The 17,120-nt window shown below is 50.5% G+C and overlaps 1 protein-coding gene across 4 annotated transcripts in view; it reads left to right on the top strand.

Annotated features, from left to right (window-relative positions):
• Positions 1-17,120, top strand: part of SPECC1 (sperm antigen with calponin homology and coiled-coil domains 1) — a 108,802-nt gene that overhangs the window by 27,813 nt on the left and 63,869 nt on the right. The window contains exon 1 of one of the 4 annotated variants that reach the window (XM_081171986.1): positions 4,840-5,049. The exons of the other annotated variants lie outside the window; for them this stretch is intronic. Within the exon in view, the coding sequence (XP_081028112.1) occupies positions 5,010-5,049 (40 nt within the window). The 5' untranslated portion in view covers positions 4,840-5,009. Of the gene's footprint in view, positions 1-4,839; positions 5,050-17,120 lie in introns of those variants that run through there. 4 annotated transcript variants of the gene reach the window in all.

Below are 17,120 nucleotides of genomic sequence, written 5' to 3'. Positions count from 1 at the left end.
AAACCTAGCTGACTGGTTTATGTATTTATTTACAGTGGTGCCTCGCAAGACGAAAAGAATCCGTTCTGTGATTCTCTTTGTTTAGCGGTTTTTTCGTCTTGCGAAGCAAGCCCATTGACGGATTAGCGCTTTTAGCGGCTTATCTGCTGATCGGATCAGCTGATAAGCGGCTTAGCGGCTTAGAAAAGGGGGGGGGAACCCGCAGGAACTCGCAAGACATTGTCGTCTTGCGAAGCAAACCCATAGGAAATTCGTTTTGCGAAGCACCTCCAAAATGGAAAACTCTTTCGTCTAGCGAGTTTTCTGTCTTGCGAGGCTTTCGTCTTGCGGGGCACCACTGTATTATCTATGCCTGACTTTTCCTTTGATGCTTTTAAAAGAGTATTGGACAAATTCATGCAGGAGGAGTCATAGAGTTGGAAGGGACCCCAATGGTCATTCACTTCAACCCCCCAGAATGCAGGAATCTTGCCCCATCTTCCATGTCACAGCCCTTCGGTTATTTGAAGATGGCTATTGTATCGTCTCTCAATCTCCTCTTTTCCAGGCAAAGCATATCCAATTCCCTCAACCGTTCCTCATCAGGCTTGGTTTCCAGACCCTTGGTCATCTTGGTTGCCCTCGTGTTCTGCACACGTTCCAGCTTGTCAACATCCTTAAATTGTGGCACCCAGAACTGGACACAGGATGGCCAAGGCAGAATAGAGTGGGACTATGACTTCCCTAGGGATGCGGGTGGCGCTGTGGTCTAAACCACTGAGCCTCTTGGGCTTGCTGATGGGAAGGTCAGCGGTTTGAATCCCTGCAACGGGGTGAGCTCCCATTGCTCGGTCCCAGCTCCTGCCAACCTAGCTGTTCGAAAGCACGCCCCCCAAAAATGCAAGTAGATAAATAGGTACCACTCCGGCGGGAAGGTAAACGGCATTTCCGTGCGCTTCTCTGGTTTCACCAGAAGCGGCTCAGTCATGCTGGCCACATGACCCAGAAAAACTGTCTGCGGACAAACGTCGGCTCCCTCGGCCTGTAAAGCGAGATGAGCACCGCAACCCCAGAGTCATCTGCGACTGGACTTAACTGTCAGGGGTCCTTTACCTTTTTATGACTTCCCTTGGTCTGGACATTAGGCTTCTGTTGATGCAGCCTAGAATGGAATTAGCTTTTTTTTACTGCTGCATCCTCTGTTGACTCATGTTAACAGCATGATGCAGCAGCAAAAAAACCTAATGCTATTCTAGGCTGCATCAACAGAAGTATATATCGATGGCTACCAGCCACAGTATCTTTGCTCTGCCTCCATGGCCGGAGAGAGTGACGCTTTTGTGGATAGTTGTTCCACTTGTAGGTTTCCCATTAAGAGCCTAAGAAGATACGAAGAGCCTTTGCCAACCATGCTGAGCTCCTTGAAGGAAGGGGTGTGATATAATTACGCTGTGAACCGCCCTGATATCTACAGATGAAGGGCAGTATAGAAATTTAATAAATGATGATGATGATGATGACTACTGCTGATAAATTTTCAAATATTCCTATTCATTATATATTCTTGAAAAACACCAATTGCATTTTTATCCTGCCATTTGTCCAAGGAGCTCGAGGCGGCGTTCAAACCCTCTTCATTTTATCCCCACAACAACCCTGTGAGGTAGGTCAGGCTGAGAGGCAGCCCAAGGTGAGCGAAAGCTTCCTGGCCGAGTCCTCATCTCCCAGGCCCTAGCACAGCACTCTAACCAATACAGAAACCATTTCCGTTTTTGAGATGCCGTTGCTTCCCAGTGCTTGAGACCCCAGAGCAAGTTGAGGAGGGGACTCCCAGTTAGCAGAGCTGGGGTGGGGGAGGCAGAAGCCTTAATTCCACCCAGGATTCTTTTGCTCCCCCCCTCCCAAACGGGAGGATTATTTACAGTCTGGGACACCGGGATCAGAACGCAGCCGTCAAGGTCACTCTCCTGCAGAAGCAGGCAAGGCTGCTGACCCAGGGAGGATTCAACCTTGCTGCTTCCTGCACCACAAACACACACACACACACACCAGCAATAACTTAAAAGGAAATAAAACAACTCTTGCTTTCAGCCTTTCGCAGTTGATCAAGAGCAGGAGGTGGATGAATATGCTCGGTTATGACTTCTCCCTGTTCCTCGTTCTCCATATTCCCACATCAAGTGTGCGATTTCCAAAAAAAATATGTCCTCATGGAGATTAATCAAGGTTCTAGTGTCAATTTTTCTCCATGTGCATTTTTTTTTGAAAAGAAGTTTCCCCTAATATAATGCATTTTTTGAATGTTATTTTGGGACACCCGAGATGCGTGTTTGCAGGGCTCTCCCTGTTCCCGCAACTGTTTTTAATTCAGAATTTTAAACTCTGCAAACCTGCCCTGTGACCTGCTGGGGAATGGTGGGTAGTTGTTGTCGTTCCACTCATATAGGCATTTTTCTACACATTATTTGGCTGGAAAACTGCACTGCAAAATTTGGAGAAGTGCAAATTCATTTCGGTTTGTGTATCCTTTCAGAAAGTGCAAATGTGGTAGGTGTGCCTTTAAATGTGAATGGCATCAAATTCCCCCCCCCCCCAAAAAAGAGAGAAGTCTTGGTGTTGGTCTGTCTTTCCATCACTCTTTCATAACGTACCCCTTCTGTCTCTCTGTGTGTGCCTGGCATTGCCCAGGAATTTGTAGAAACCGAAAAATGATGAGAGTTTAAAATGGACAGTGTCGTTTGTGAATTTGGATCTATCCCACTAAATATCGGAGGAAGTCGCGCCAAAGTCATGTTTCAGAACAGTACTCTGGATGAGGACCCGCACCTCCTCAGGAACCTATAGAGAACAGGCAGGCAGGCAGGCAAGCCACTTTCGAAAACACAAAGCAGATATATTAATGAAATGCCAGCAGCAAAACCTGGATCCATTGGCATCCAATTTAATTAGCATTTCAATCCCCCTGTAAAATGTGAACAGGCTCCAATTAGGCCCCAGGCAAGAACTGAGATCCCCTTTGAAGGCCAGGCCTTGTAAGACCCCCTCGCTTTTTTTAGGAGGGAGGCCTTACCCGCTCCTGCCCCACCATCCATCAGGGATCAACAGGCTCTGTTCCTCTGCAACCCCTCACATGAAAGCAGGTCGAGGAGGAGGAAGAAGAGGGACTTGGGTCTTTAGGATCAGCCAGATGGCCTCCTCCTTCTCCCTTCCTGAGATACAAGCAGGGCACAGAGAGAGGTGTTGTGCGTGTCCCCCCCAAAAACACGCTCCATTGGGAATGAAAAGAGCAGTTTTCATTTTCTAGCCATGTTGGTTGATTTACAGGCCGTGGGGAGCAGAGAGTGGAATTTCCCCATGGCTTACATTTCTGGAGAAAGGGGCTGTGGCTTTCGAGGCTGTCTTGGCCAACATCTGGTTCACCCATGATAGAGACCCAGCAGGCGCCTCTGGGAAATCCCACAAGCAAGGCACAGAAGCCACAGCTCTTTTCCCTGAACTGCTGCTCCCAGGCACCTGGTATTCAGAGGTACACTGCTACTGGACCTGGAGGCCCTGTTTAGGTATTATTCTTTGATAGCCAAATAGTTTCGGACAGGGACCAGCACTCTGTTGCAAAGCAGCTGCTTTGCATGCAGAACAGCGCAGATTCAGTCCCCAGAATCTCCAGAAAGGCCCTGCCTGAAATTACGGAGAGTCACTGTAAGTCACTGCAAAAGCTATGCTGAGCTAGGCGCTGTCTCACAATATGCTCCCATTTAACCCTATTTAGAGCCAAGAGGACTGAAATCCTGCTTTACTTTTGCGAGAAGATATTGGTGGCGGATTCCCTGGGGGATGGTGGTTTAGAAGGTGACTAGTATCAAAGAAGGGATGCGGGTGGCGCTGTGGCTTAAACCACAGAGCCTAGGACTTGCCGATCAGAAGGTCGGCAGTTTGAATCCCCGCGATGGGGTGAGCTCCCGTTGCTCGGTCCCTGCTCCTGCCAACCTAGCAGTTCAAAAGCACGCCAGTGCAAGTAGATAAATAGGTACCGTTCCAGAGGGAAGGTAAACGGCATTTCTGTGGGCTGCTCTGGTTCGCCAGAAGCAGCTTAGTCATGCTGGCCCCGTGACCCGGAAGCTGTACGCCGGCTCCCTCGGCCAATAAAGCGAGATGAGTGCCGCAACCCCAGAGTCGGTCACAACTGGACCTAATGGTCAGGGGTCTCTTTACCTTTACTTTAGTATCAAAAAGTTGGAAGGGACCATGTGGGTCATCATCCTGCCCACAGCCATCCCTGCGTGGGATTCAACCACCAACCTTCTGGCTAACAAACAACTGCATGCACTGACCCATTGCGCCCCCTGCTATGGCGATGATGATGGAAACAATAAATAATGATGTTTTCTATAAACTGTTGGAATAGCCATCAGCTGGTTAGATCGTGGTGCTGATAACGCCAAGGTTGCAGGTTCGATGTCCGTAAGGGACAGCTGCATTATTCCTGCATTGCAGAGAGTTGGACCAAATGGCCCTCGGGGTCCCTTCCAGCTGCGTTCTTCAAATTTGGGGCGAGTCTGCAAGCTCCTCGGGGCAGATACCCCTCCTTCCCCAAATGCGCTCTGGCCACGCTGCTGCAGCCTTTGGTGCGCTTTTGCGCGCTGCGCTCCCCTCGCTCTCGGAGGCACCCTCGCCTCCCTCCTCCTCCTCCTCCCCCTCCTCGGCTTGCAATGCTCTCCCGCCGCCGCTGCGTGGCCTCCCATCCCCGGCCGTGAGTCACCTCGGCGGCTCTTGGCTCGCTGCCGCTGCCGGGAGCGATCCGCCGCGGTGCCCCGGCCAGCAGCGGCCTCCGGGTCTTGGAGCGGCGCGCGCGCAAGAGAGAGCGAGCGAGCGAGGGCGGGCTGGCCCGGCGCACAATGCCTCCGCCGAGCCCGAGCGAGCCGCTGCCTTTCTGCCGGCGCTCGCAGGGGAGAGCTGCCGCCGCCGCCGCCGCCCTCCCCGCCCACCTGGTCCCATGAAGCGGCCGAGGGGGCCTTAGCGAGCCGGACGAGATGGGCAACCAGCCGGGGAGACCCGAGGAAGTGGAGCCAGGTCGGTTAGCCGCGGGGAAGTGGGGGCAGGAAGCGAGGGAGGGGAGATACCGGGGGGCGCAGGGGGTCCCTCGCAGGTGGGGCTGGGGGGGGGGGGCGCCCGCCGGGCACGTGCCAAACAGGAAAAGCGGAGCGGGGCTGCATCCTGGCTCGCCGGGGTTGGCCTTTTCTCTCCGATGGGGGGGGGGGGGACGGGCGTTAATGCACCGGAGCCGCTCGCCCTGGATTTCTGTTCATTTGCAGAATTCGTTTCGTTTCGTTGAATCGCTTTGGCGCGAGCCATTAGCACTATGATAACACAAACGAGGCAGGTAACATTTGCGCATAAGAAACGGTTAGAGGGAACTCTCTTTAGGATCAGGAGTGGAGAGTCTCTGCTCTAAACGAACAGGAGGAGCTATTGGGGCTCTTGACCTGGGGGGGGGGCAAACTCTCTCTGTGTGTGTGTGTGTGTGTGTGTGTGTGTGTGTGTAAAAGTGCTTTTAGAAATATGCGTGTCTGTGTTGCGTTGCAGGGGGTTGGACTGGATGACCCTTTAGCCCCCTTCCAATTCTGTGATTCTGTATAATTATGAATGGCGAACTTTGAGGTGATGAATGAGTCTTAGCATCAGTTCACTAGCTGAGGGGCCCTCTTTGTAGGAGAAGCTTGGGTGTTTGGGCGGTGTCATAACAGCAAACGGGGGTTCCCCCAGGAGTTAAGCCCCCCCCCCCGTTTTGGCTGTGCACATTTCGGGACATCTCCCGAAAGAGGGGGGGGGGGTAGAGGAACGGGCATGTGGCAAAAACTGAGGGTGTCCCAAGGAAGAACATAGAGTTTAAAATTGGGTTCAGAGCCAGGAGTGTCTGTAAACACACAAATGGGGGGGAATCAAGTTGTGCTGGGATGTGGGGGGCCAGGTGGATGTCTCTCCTAGGATGCTGCAAGGTCCCTGGGAATTGTGTGTGTGTGTTTTTTATGGGGGAGACAATAACCAGCTGTGGCATCCAGCTTTTCGGCAGTGGTGGCGCACCCTAGGGAACGGTTACCAGGCCTCTTGGAGCAGCTATGTCTTTTGTGAGAATCTCTCCCCCTCCTCTCCTCCCCCCCCCCCCATTGTCCTCTTGGAAGTGCATCGCTATGCATGTTAAACAGGGAATTGGGGTTGGGGGAGCTCTTGGAGAAATAAAGGAGTGTGTGCTCCTTCTCCTCTTTTGTGGGTCCACTGAAAAGCCAAGCCACCCACCCCCAGTTGATGTGTGTCTGTCTGCAAGGCTGGCCAAAATGATTCAGAAAGCAGCATGCCTCTCTTGTCTGTTTCACAGATCTTGTTCGATTTTGAGGGGGGCACTCAGGCGCTGGTGGGTTTGTCTTATGCATACAGGGGCCCCTAGAGATTATTAGAGGACTTCTTGTGGGGCATAGGGGGTGGGAATAAGATGGGGGGACAGAAGGCCTTGCCCTGCTGTAATGCAAACATTTTGTCTTGTAGCTAAGAGCTGCCCTGGGGGAGTGTTCCCCCACCGCAGACCCCTTCTGGGTTTCAATTAATTTGATGCTGCTCTTTTAGAGGTCTTTTTGAAAACCTTCTTACTGCTCAGGCTTTTGAAGTGTGCTTTAAACTTTTTTTATTTTTCCTGCAAACTGCTTTTTACAGGGGGTGGGGTAGTTTTTTGTGTGTTTTGGGGGAACACTTCTCTTTTGTTATTTACATCTGATATTTTGTTGTAAACTGGATGGGCTGCTGTGTAAACAATCAATAGCCATACCAATATTAAGTGGACTATCATCTGGCGCTAGGACATTTGTGGGAGGTCCCCTGGTTCAAGCCCCAGCACCACAAGGTCAGACTTTGTCCTCTCAGGTAGGGTTGGGTGGGAGGGTCCCCTGCCTGGAGCCCTTAAGAGCTGCTGCCAGTCAGGGTCAGCAATACTGCACTAGATGGACTCAAGGGTCTTAGTACAAGGCAGTTCCTTTCGTTCCTGGTAGTAAGAGATTTTGCCGTGGCTAACCTCTTCTGAGGGACGCGGGTGGCGCTGTGGGCCACCCACAGCGCCTAGGACTTGCCGATCAGAAGGTCGGTGGTTCGAATCCCTGCAACGGGGTGAGCTCCCGTTGCTCAGTCCCTGCTCCTGCCAACCTAGCAGTTCGAAAGCACGTCAAAGTGCAAGTAGATCAATAGGTACTGCTCCGGCGGGAAGGTAGACGCCGTTTCCGTGCGCTGCTCTGGTTCGCCAGAAGCAGCTTAGTCATGCTGGCCACATGACCCGGAAGCTGTACGCCTGCTCCCTCAGCCAATAAAGCGAGATGAGCACCACAACCCCAGAGTCGGTCACGACTGGACCTAATGGTCAGGGGTCCCTTTACCCTTATCTAACCTCTTCTGATGTACCTGAAAGCAACTTCTTTTTAAGAATAAAATGATATACAGTGGTGCTTTGGTTTAAGAACAGCTTGTTTTATGAACAACTTGGATTAAGAACGCTGCAAACCCGGAAGTAGGTGTTTTGGTTTGTGAACTTTGCCTTGGAAGCAGAACATGTTCCGCTTCCTGTTGAGTGTATTCCATTTGTAAATTGAGTCCCCCGCTGCTGTGGGAAAGCACACCTTGGTTTAAGAACGCTTTGGTTTAAGAATGGACTTCCGGAATGGATTAAGTTCGTAAACCAAGGTAACGCTGTATTCTTCCCCACTGCTCCACGTAAAGACAGCAGTGCCCGGCCCCAGAATTTTAGGAAAGATAACCCCTGAGCCCTCTCCTGCAACCCTTGATCCAAGAGAAACCGGAATGTGCACACCATGGTTCCTACGCCTCTTACGAAGTAGACCATAGTCCCGCAAAAGCTGATGCCGTAAGGCAGTTGGTTCTTTTCCTTTCTCCGCAACAGCGTGGCTGCGCCTCTCCCCCACCCCTGGGAATCTCTGCAAGGGTAGCACTGGTGTGCCCTTTTCGCTAGGAAAGGGCACAGCAAATGCCAGTCCTGGCCCTCCCTGATCCACTTGTAGTACCGTTTGTTGCTTTTGCTGCTGCTGCAAAACATCTCTGCTGATTGTGATGCAGCTGGCAATTTTGGGGGAAGAAACTGGGGGGAAACATACTGGGCTTTTGCCATATTGTCGGTTTTTTTGTCTGCGACCTCATCCTCCCCTTTGCATCTCATGGCCTCAGCCTTCCTTCCTCGCCACCCAGCAAAAACCTTCCTCTGCTGGCTGCAAGCCCTCGATTTCTGCCCTCTAAAAGTAACATTTAAACCACTATGATACCACATTAAACAATCATGGCATCCCCCCCCCCCCAAGAATCCTGGGAGCTGTAGTTTGTTAAGGAGTTGCTGAGGGGCCTCATATTCCCCTCCCCTCCCAGAGCACTTCAAGCCAATCCCTCTTCTCAGAGAACTCTGGGAACCGTACCTCCTTGCTTGAAACCCTAGAGGGCTGCTGCCAGTCAGTGCAGGCAACACTGAGCTAGAAGGACCAAGCACCCAATGAAGTCAGCTCCTCCTGCATTGCCAACTCATAATGAAAAAGAGCAAATATCAGGGATGGAGGGGGCGTGGGGAGTGCAAGGACCGTCAGCTCATGGCTGAGGGAGGAGGCCAAATACTCCGTTGTTTTGTTTGGGGATGTTGTGGTGTCTGAAAATGTGTGAGCAGATGTTCGCCAGAGGGGAAGCTGCCCCAGGGCCATTCTAGGACGCAAATGATGCGTGGTGCGCCTGCCCCACACCCTTGTCTCGGAACATACCTGCTACGAGTTCTGCTGGTCCAGGGAATTCAGGTGTTTACTGCTGAGGGAAGGTGGGGCTCCTGTTTAGACTATTCAGGGAAGGGATGGGAGATGATTATTTTAGCCCCATGTTCTGGTGCCAAGTGGTTTTCTCTGAGGACATGTCAAAAGCCCCATTTAAGCATCATTTTGCTGGAATCCTCTCTCTGGCCAGCTCTCTCTCTCTCTGTATCTCTCTGTTTCTCTCTGTCAAAAATGGCTGATATTACAAAGGTAGACAAGCTCTGCACATGCAGGTTCCATTGTTACCTGTTGTTGCCTCCAGTAGGCCTCTGCGCCATGAATTTGCCAAACCCTTAACAGAAATGATCTCAGCTAGCAACCTTCTCCACCGGGCTCAGCATATCCCGTACTTGTATGAAGAAGTTATTTCCGTACTTGTATGAAGAAGTTATTTCCTTACGCAGGAGATTTGGGACGATAACTTAACTCTGTTGCAGGGGGTTGGACCCTTCCAACTCCACAGTCCTATGATCCCTTTGTTTTTGATGGGCCTACTCTGTGTATACCTCATTTTGATATCGCTCCCCCTTTTAAAAAAGTTTCAATCTATTTTATTTGTGGCTTTCTACTGGAAAGGATTATATTAATTGGCGTAGTGTGGACATAAAAATACATTTGAAGGCAGCCTTGTTTAGGGAAGTTTTTAATGTGTGATGTTTTATTGTATTTTCAATATTTTGTTGGAAGCTGCCCAGAATGGCTGGGGAAACAATTTGTTGTTGTTAAATCAGCATCATCTTATTATTAGTATCCTGCCCAGCACCTTACCTGTGGTTTCTTTGCTGCCAATAAACCCACAATCAGAAACCTTGGTTTGTTTTAACTATGCCTTGGTGTTACACGTGCAAATCTTGCGCCCGTCCCTAACAATGGGTTTTTTTGGTCCAACCCAGAGGCTCACTAAGCCAGAAAGACAGGAGGCAGCAGCAGCAGGCAGGACAACACAAACCTTGGAGAAACAAGCCACAGTTTGCTGGCTCGTCTGTGGGACAACCTGTGGCTTGTTAAACAAACCATGGTTTAGCATTGCGTGACTCTATCTGCCAACATCTCTCCCTCTGTCCCCCTCACCTTACAAGAAAGCTTCAAATACTTGGGCAAAACTTTTCCAGCCCCTTGACCTGCCTGGCCAAGCCTTTATCTGACTTTCCCAGTTCTGCATCACCTTCCTTGTTTTTTTCGGAGATGGGGAAATCTTATCTCCCCCAAAAGATCTTGTCTCTGTAGGCCAGGATTCTCCACTCTGGGTCTGATGAGCCACCTCTGCCTGGCAAGAACCTTAAGGAAAGTTCACATGCTAGTTTACAACAGGATGTGACTACCATCTCCAGGCCCTCCTGTTCTCTGTGAGTCAGGAGCTGTTTGTCTGGGTCTACAAAAGAAACTTAATCTGATTTACTCCCCCTTCCCCTGAATCTTCCACCCCAGTGCTGAAACTCAGGCCTCAGGGCATGTGCAGAGTGCTTTGCCTGCAAAGCAAGCCAAGTGCGAACGCGTTTCTTTTTTGGAAAAGCAAAGCGTTCTTGTGTGTCCGAAGCTTGTTTTGTACATCCTCTCTCAGTCAACAACCCTCCTGACAGCCCTGCAATGTAGAGCAGTGTTGCTGCGTTATTTATCTCCCAACTAGTGAGTGCAAGAGAAACCGGCCGGTAGCAGCAATGATTCTGAATCCTAGTTGCTGGGGGCTGCAAGTGGGGAGAACTCTTGTTGCGCTCAGGTCCCCAGGCCTCCCTTGGGAGCATCTGGTGGTGACTGCAAGGACCGGACTAGATGGGACCCCTTTGGGCCTGAGCCAGGCCCTTCTTCCGTTCTCAGGCGGCTCTTGTAAGCCAGCCAAGCTGCGTACTGCCAGAGGGGTGGTGGAAGGGAGAGGAGAAGAGAAGGAAACTGGCCACTCCAGTGCCCCCTCACCAGCCTTATCTAGCCAGGCAGGGCAAGGGGGAGATTCCTTTCTATTCCTGGCCCCAGAGAAGGCTGGCAGAGCCATGAGGAAGGCCAGCCATCTAAGGACATTTTAATAGGGTATGACTCCACACTGCCCTGGCCTCCAAAATTCTCCGCTCGGTAACCCAAGAAGAATTCGGGTGTTGAAACCGTGTGAGAGGAGAGTCAGAATAATTGCCACTTTGCTCTGCATTTCTGTTTCCAGACCCAATTCAAGGTGCTGCTTTTAATCCGTTGAGCAGGGGTGGGGGAGCCTCACGCCTGGGGGCCAGACCCTCTCTCTATCTGCCCCCCCCCGTGATACTCCCAAGGCTTCCCCACCAGCGCTGCTTCACAGCCTCCTTGAGTGTCTTTGCCTGGCTGGGATTGGGCCCTTGAACTCTGACCCTGCCTCTTCACTTGGCTGGACGGAGGGTGGAGAGGGGCGGGCGAGTGCAAGCGTCTAGAAACTAGCCTGCTCTACGAAAGTTAAAATTTGCATTCATCTCGGGTGAGACAGAGGGAGCAGATCTCCTGCGCCTTCTGCAGATCTGAAGGCCACCTAGGTTGGCAGACATGGAAGGAAACTCTCCTTCAAATGCTCGGGGCATGAGCCACGGAGGGGAGGTTTGGTGCCAGGAGGTCCATTATCAAGACCAGATGGGATGCAACAGGGAAAGAGTGGGGCGGGAGGCAATGGACGTTTGTCCAGTTCTGGGCACCACAGTTTAGAAAGGATGTCGACAAGCTGTGCAGAGGAGGGCGACCAAAATGATCAAAGGTCTGGAAACCAAGCCTTATGAGGAATAGTTGAGGGAGCAGGGGATGTTTAACCTGGAAAAGAGGAGACTGAGAAGAGACAGGAGAGCAATAATAATAATAATAATAATAATAATAATAATAATAATAATAATAATTTATTATTTGTACCTCGCCCATCTGCTGGGTTTCCCCAGCCACTCCAGGCAGCTTCCAACAAAGATTAAAAATACATTAAAATGGCACACATTAAAAACTTCCCTGAACAGGGCTGCCTTCAGATGTCTTCTAAATGTTAGGTAGTTGTTTATCTCTTTGACATCTGGTGGGAGGGCGTTCCACAGGGTGGGTGCCACTATCGAGAAGGCCCTCTGCCTGGTTCCCTGTAGCTTTGCTTCTCGCAGAACCGCCAGAAGGCCCTTGGCGCTGGACCTCAGCATCCAGGCAGAGAGTGGAGACGCTCCTTCAGGTCTACTGGACCGAGGCCATTTGGGCTTTAAAGGTCAGCACCAACACTTTGAATTGTGCTCGGAAACGTATGTGAAGGGCTGTTACATGGAGGATGTTTTCTCCTGCTCTGGAGGGTAGGACTCGAACCAATAGCTTCAAGTTGCAAGAAAGGAGATTCCGACTAACCATTCAGAAAAAGTTTCCGACAGTTAAGGGCTGTTTGATGGTGGAGCAGACTCTCTCAGAAGGCGGTGGACTTTCCTTCCTTGGAGATTTTTAAGCGGAGGTTGGATGGCCATCTGTCATGGATGCTTAAGTTGAGGTTCCTGCATTGCAAGGGATTGAGCTAGATGGCCCTTGGAAAGTCTTACAGTTCTGTGATTCTGTGACATTGCTGGGAGCAAGGGCAGAGACACAGTGACCCCAGGCATCTGATAACAGGACTCTTCTTCCCACCCCCAGAGCTTCTCCTTTGTTTCTGCTTAATCTAAAAGATTGCGAAGGAGGAGGAGGTCTGCGAATGGAATTTACAAGGTTGTGACTCGCAGGAGGCAGGAGGTCCACATGCCAGAACAAACCCTTTTCCCCATACCAGGATGGCTCAGCGGCAAACCACCACGGCTGTTGTGTCTGGCCTCGGCCTAACGTTTCCTGCCCAAACGGTGCCTTCATTATTATTATTATTAAAACTTACAGCACACTTCCCCCCCCCAGGCAGTTCCGCGAGCAGATATACTACTAGGTTCTTTTAAATCCACCTGGGTGTTGATGGTGAAGCAGAGAGAGATCAAGAGCTACTGAAAGAGCGTGGTATAGTGGGTAGAGTGTTGGACTAGGACCTGGGAGACCAGGGTTCAAATCAGATCCCTGCAGGGTTGTTGTGGGGTATTGAATGAGGAGAGGGAGAACTGTGCAGGCCACGAGCTCCTTGGAGAAAAAGGCGGGGATATAAGTGTACAGTGGTACCTCAGGTTACAGACACTTCAGGTTACAGACTCCGCTAACCCAGAAATAGTGCTTCAGGTTAAGAATTTTGCTTCAGTTTGAGAACAGAAATCGCGCGGCGGCGGCACAGTGGCAGCGAAAGGCCCCATAAGCTAAAGTGGTACCTCAGGTTAAGAACAGTTTCAGGTTAAGAACGGACCTCCAGTACGAATTAAGTTATTAACCAGAGGTACCACTGTAATAGTAAATGAAAATAAAGATTTGTTTGCAGGGAGATGAGATGATGTTGACTATTTAATGAGCAAGCTGGGTTTCTCCTCCTCTGGAGGGTAGGACTCGAACACATGGCTTCAAGTTGCAAGAAAGGAGATTCAGACTCAACATCAGGAAGAACTTTCTGACAGTAAGAGCCGTTCAATCGTGGGATGATCTTCTTCGGGAGTTTGTGGCCTCTCCTTCCCTGGAGGTTTACAGTGGTACCTCAGGTTAAGTACTTAATTCGTTCTGGAGGTCTGTTCTTAACCTGAAGTACCACTTTAGCTAATGGGGCCTCCCGCTGCTGCCGCACGATTTCTGTTCTCATCCTGAAGCAAAGTTCTTAACCCGAGGTACTATTTCTTGGTTAGCAGAGTCTGTAACCTGAAGCGTATGTAACCCAAGGTACCACGGTATAAGCAGAGGTTGGATGGTCAGGGGTGCTTTAGTTGAGAGTCCTGCATTTCAGGGGGGTCATACTAGAACCTCCCAGTGGGTTGAAGTTGATGACCCTCTATGATTCTATTCAATTGGCTAGCGTTGTGCAAACTCCCAAACAGCAACCATCTTGAAGCGCCTTAGAGTCACCCACTTGTGACCGAATGGCCGTTCATTGTGGAAGAATTCCATACATCCAGGCAGGGTCCGCCACCCCCCCAAAGGCCGCCAACCTATCCTCTGTTATCAGCAGTTCAAGGCACTCTTTAAGAACTACTTGCCTTCAGAGGAGTTGGCCTGTTGCTTCTCTGTGCGAGTTCCTGTTCCAGGCTTGCTAACATCCATTCAGGAGGCACGTGCAGAGCAGAAAGTTGTTCAGGAGTGATTGGAGACTCCTTGAAAAGTGTGTGTGTGTGTGTGTGTGTGTGTGGTGAGATTTATCATACTCTTCCAACCTGAAAGGAAACCTTTCCGGGTATAAAAGCGAAGGGCCCCTCCAGTTTAAATCCAGGAACGGGGACGGACGAAGTGTGGTTCGGCTGCCTGGCCCTGCTCTGCATTCTGGGTGACCTTCGGAGGTTGAAACTGTGGCTTCGGCTGGGTGATTGCTTTCCCCCCAGTCAAAGCAAAAGCCCCGTTAGGCTCTAATAAACTAGGGCATCCCCCAGCCCTCTTCCAATCAGCAATTTGTTAATGACATTTCATTGACAGGAGCGTTTGGCCAGAGGGTTAGGCCAGGGTGAAATCAATTTGTCCGTGGTTTAGGTGGCAGTGCCTGCGGAAAATAAAATGTTGTGGAACAACACAGAAGATGTGGGGAGACGGGACGAGATGGGACTCCATCCTCAATGTCAGCTTTCTGAAATAACCGTGTATTTTGTATCATTTGTTTTCAAACTAACCGGCTCATCTTTCAAATAATACAGGGATGAAGCCTTTGTTTTAATTAGAAGTTGACGATCCGTTAATAATATTGGGCGTGCAAAATAACCTTTCCTTCCAGGTAACATGTTGCTCTCCCAGCCCTTTCCAGTTCTATGATTCAATGTGTGTAAGTGAGCGAGAGACAAGAGTCCTGGCACTTTGAGCATCAGTCCCACTTTGCAGGAGGGTTCTTGATTCCCCCAAACCCGATCCCCTCATTCCTTTGGCCGGGGTGGGGTCTGATCCGTCGTCCACTCGGGGTTTTCCGCTGCAGTTTTTCCTCCCCCGGAGCCGCGCTCCACTCTTCCCGCCTCCCTAAACCGTAGCAAAGCCTGATGTCTGTGGGTTCTGCCCCGCTGGCTGGGTGTGGATAATGATTAATCTCCTGGCGCGGAAGCTGCTTCCTTGACGGGTGAAGGAAAAAGAAAGGAAGAGAGACAGGTTTAACCTCCAACCCAGCCCGGCTAATTGTTTTTCTCGGGCAAGAATCAAAAATCCAAGACTTTGCCAGCAAGGCCTGCGTTTCCTAGAAAGGAGACTGACAGCGGTATTGCGAAGCAGGAGTGGGGAACCGGATCCATTCCTGCAGGCCAAATCCTTACCTTACCTGCACACCCCCCCGCAGGCAGAGTTTGACAGGTGGCTGGTCCACCCACTTGTCCATTGCCTAATGTCAGGTGACACTCCCCCCCTTTTTTTTGCACACGCAGGCAGAAAAGGTGGGTGTGTTTGCAACTCTTCCTTAGTCTGCTGGTGATCTGCAGACATCAGGCATAGGGGAAGTGGATGTGGCTTAACCCAAACAATGGTGTGGGCCAAATGAGAAGGTCTGATGGGCTTAGTCCAGCCCATAGGATGCAGGCTCCCCGCACCCCAATTACCTTGGAGGCTGAAACGGGTTGTGCCAAGGTATTTCTTCCACCGAGCTGTCAGAGTGCGATATCAACTAGAGTTGCTGCCTGTCTATGTATTATTTTTTTAAACACCCTACTTAAGAGCATTTAATATAACTAGAAAGTGCTGTGGAGTGGCAGATTTCTTTTTTAATAATAATAATTTTTATTAATTTTAACTTATAAATTATAATACATACCACAAAACCTCACCACTTATACAATCTTTTTTTTTTACTTCCATCAACACCTCTGATGATCCACCGTTTTGACTTCTTATGCATTTCTTAAATTCATATTGCCTTTCATTATCTTAACTAACCATCCTACCCTTTATCCATTTTTGCAATAGTTCCAATAATTCAGCTCACAAAACTTCTTGCAAACATAGTCCGATCATCACAATTACTTTTCAAATAGCCTGTAAATTTACACCAGTCTTCTGTGAATTTCTGGTCCCGCAGATTTCGAATCCTTCCTGTTAGTTTATCATGGAGTGGCAGATTTCTAGAGCAGGGAGAGAGAGAGAGAGAGATCTGGGGTCCAAGCTCCATAGAGCCAACTCTGATCTTAAACCTTGCAGGGTTGTTCTTGGGATAGGAAATGTAGATATATACCGTATATGAGAGAGAATTCCCTTGGATTTATAGCTCAGTGCTACTGGTAGAACACCTGCTTTGATTGTAGAAGTTCTCAGGTTCAATCCCCAGACTCTCCCAAAAAAATTCCTTCTGGAACTCCTCTGAAGCTGCTGCCGGCCAGTGTGGACTGGGGATCCACTGGCCCGGCACCCAAATTCTGGCCCTCGATGCCTCTCTGTCTCACCCTTAGGACTCTGCCTTGGCTGCACCAGTCCCTGGCCACGCTCTGCACCCTCCTTGGGAGCTCCTGCCCTGCTGGAGCGTGTCCTCGAATGCCCCGACTGGAGTGTGGCCCACCACCCAAAGCTCAGACCCCCTTTCCCCCTGGTCCCGCCCAACACCACGTGGTTTCTCCACAAAGGGGGTGATGCCCTTTGGCTGGAAAAGACTCCCCACCTCCCGTCTGGAGTGGATGAGCCTCAGCCAGGTGACACAGACTCAGATAAGTGTAGAGTTGGAAGGGGGGCCCTCAAGGGTCATCTAGTCCAACCCCCTGCAACGCAGGAATCTCAGCTAAAATATCCATGACGGATGACATGGTCTGAAGCAGCTCTCTAGGTCCCGATGTTTCAACAAAGGAGATTCCTGCTTGCTGGAGGCGACTGGTGAGTGAGTGGCTGTTTCACTAAACTGAATGAAAAAGCCTCAGTCGTCTTAAAACTTAATCCGGAGCAAGCAAGGCCTATGGGCTGTCCGTGCCCACAGAGCTCCCACATCCCTCCTTAAGGCCACGATCCTAAATTGTGGGGTAAAGCCCCACTGAAAACAGAGGGGCGGGATTTACTTCTGAGTCCATGTGCTCAGGAACACACAGTGTGTGAAATCTGCACCCCCAGGTGGGTTTTGCACAGATCTGGGCAGCTTAGATTTCGGGGCCTTTCCCCCCCATGGAAATCCCCCTTCCGATCGGGCTCTCCCTTGACCAACCTGAAGCGCACACAGCTGTGTGGGGCTTTGCCAGCGCAATGAGCCAACCAGCCGGCACGCTTTCTGGCTAACCAGCAGAGAGGGGTTGGTGAATCAAAAGTTCAGAAGCAGCATGGAAAAGTGGGGAGGGGGGAAACAGTTTGGGGGTC

This window comes from Podarcis bocagei (assembly GCF_964188305.1).
Source record: "Podarcis bocagei genome assembly, chromosome: 15".
Classification (NCBI taxonomy): Eukaryota; Metazoa; Chordata; class Lepidosauria; order Squamata; family Lacertidae; genus Podarcis; species Podarcis bocagei.
The sequence above is the reverse complement of the archived record's forward strand: the minus strand, read 5'-3'. Positions and strand labels throughout refer to the sequence as shown.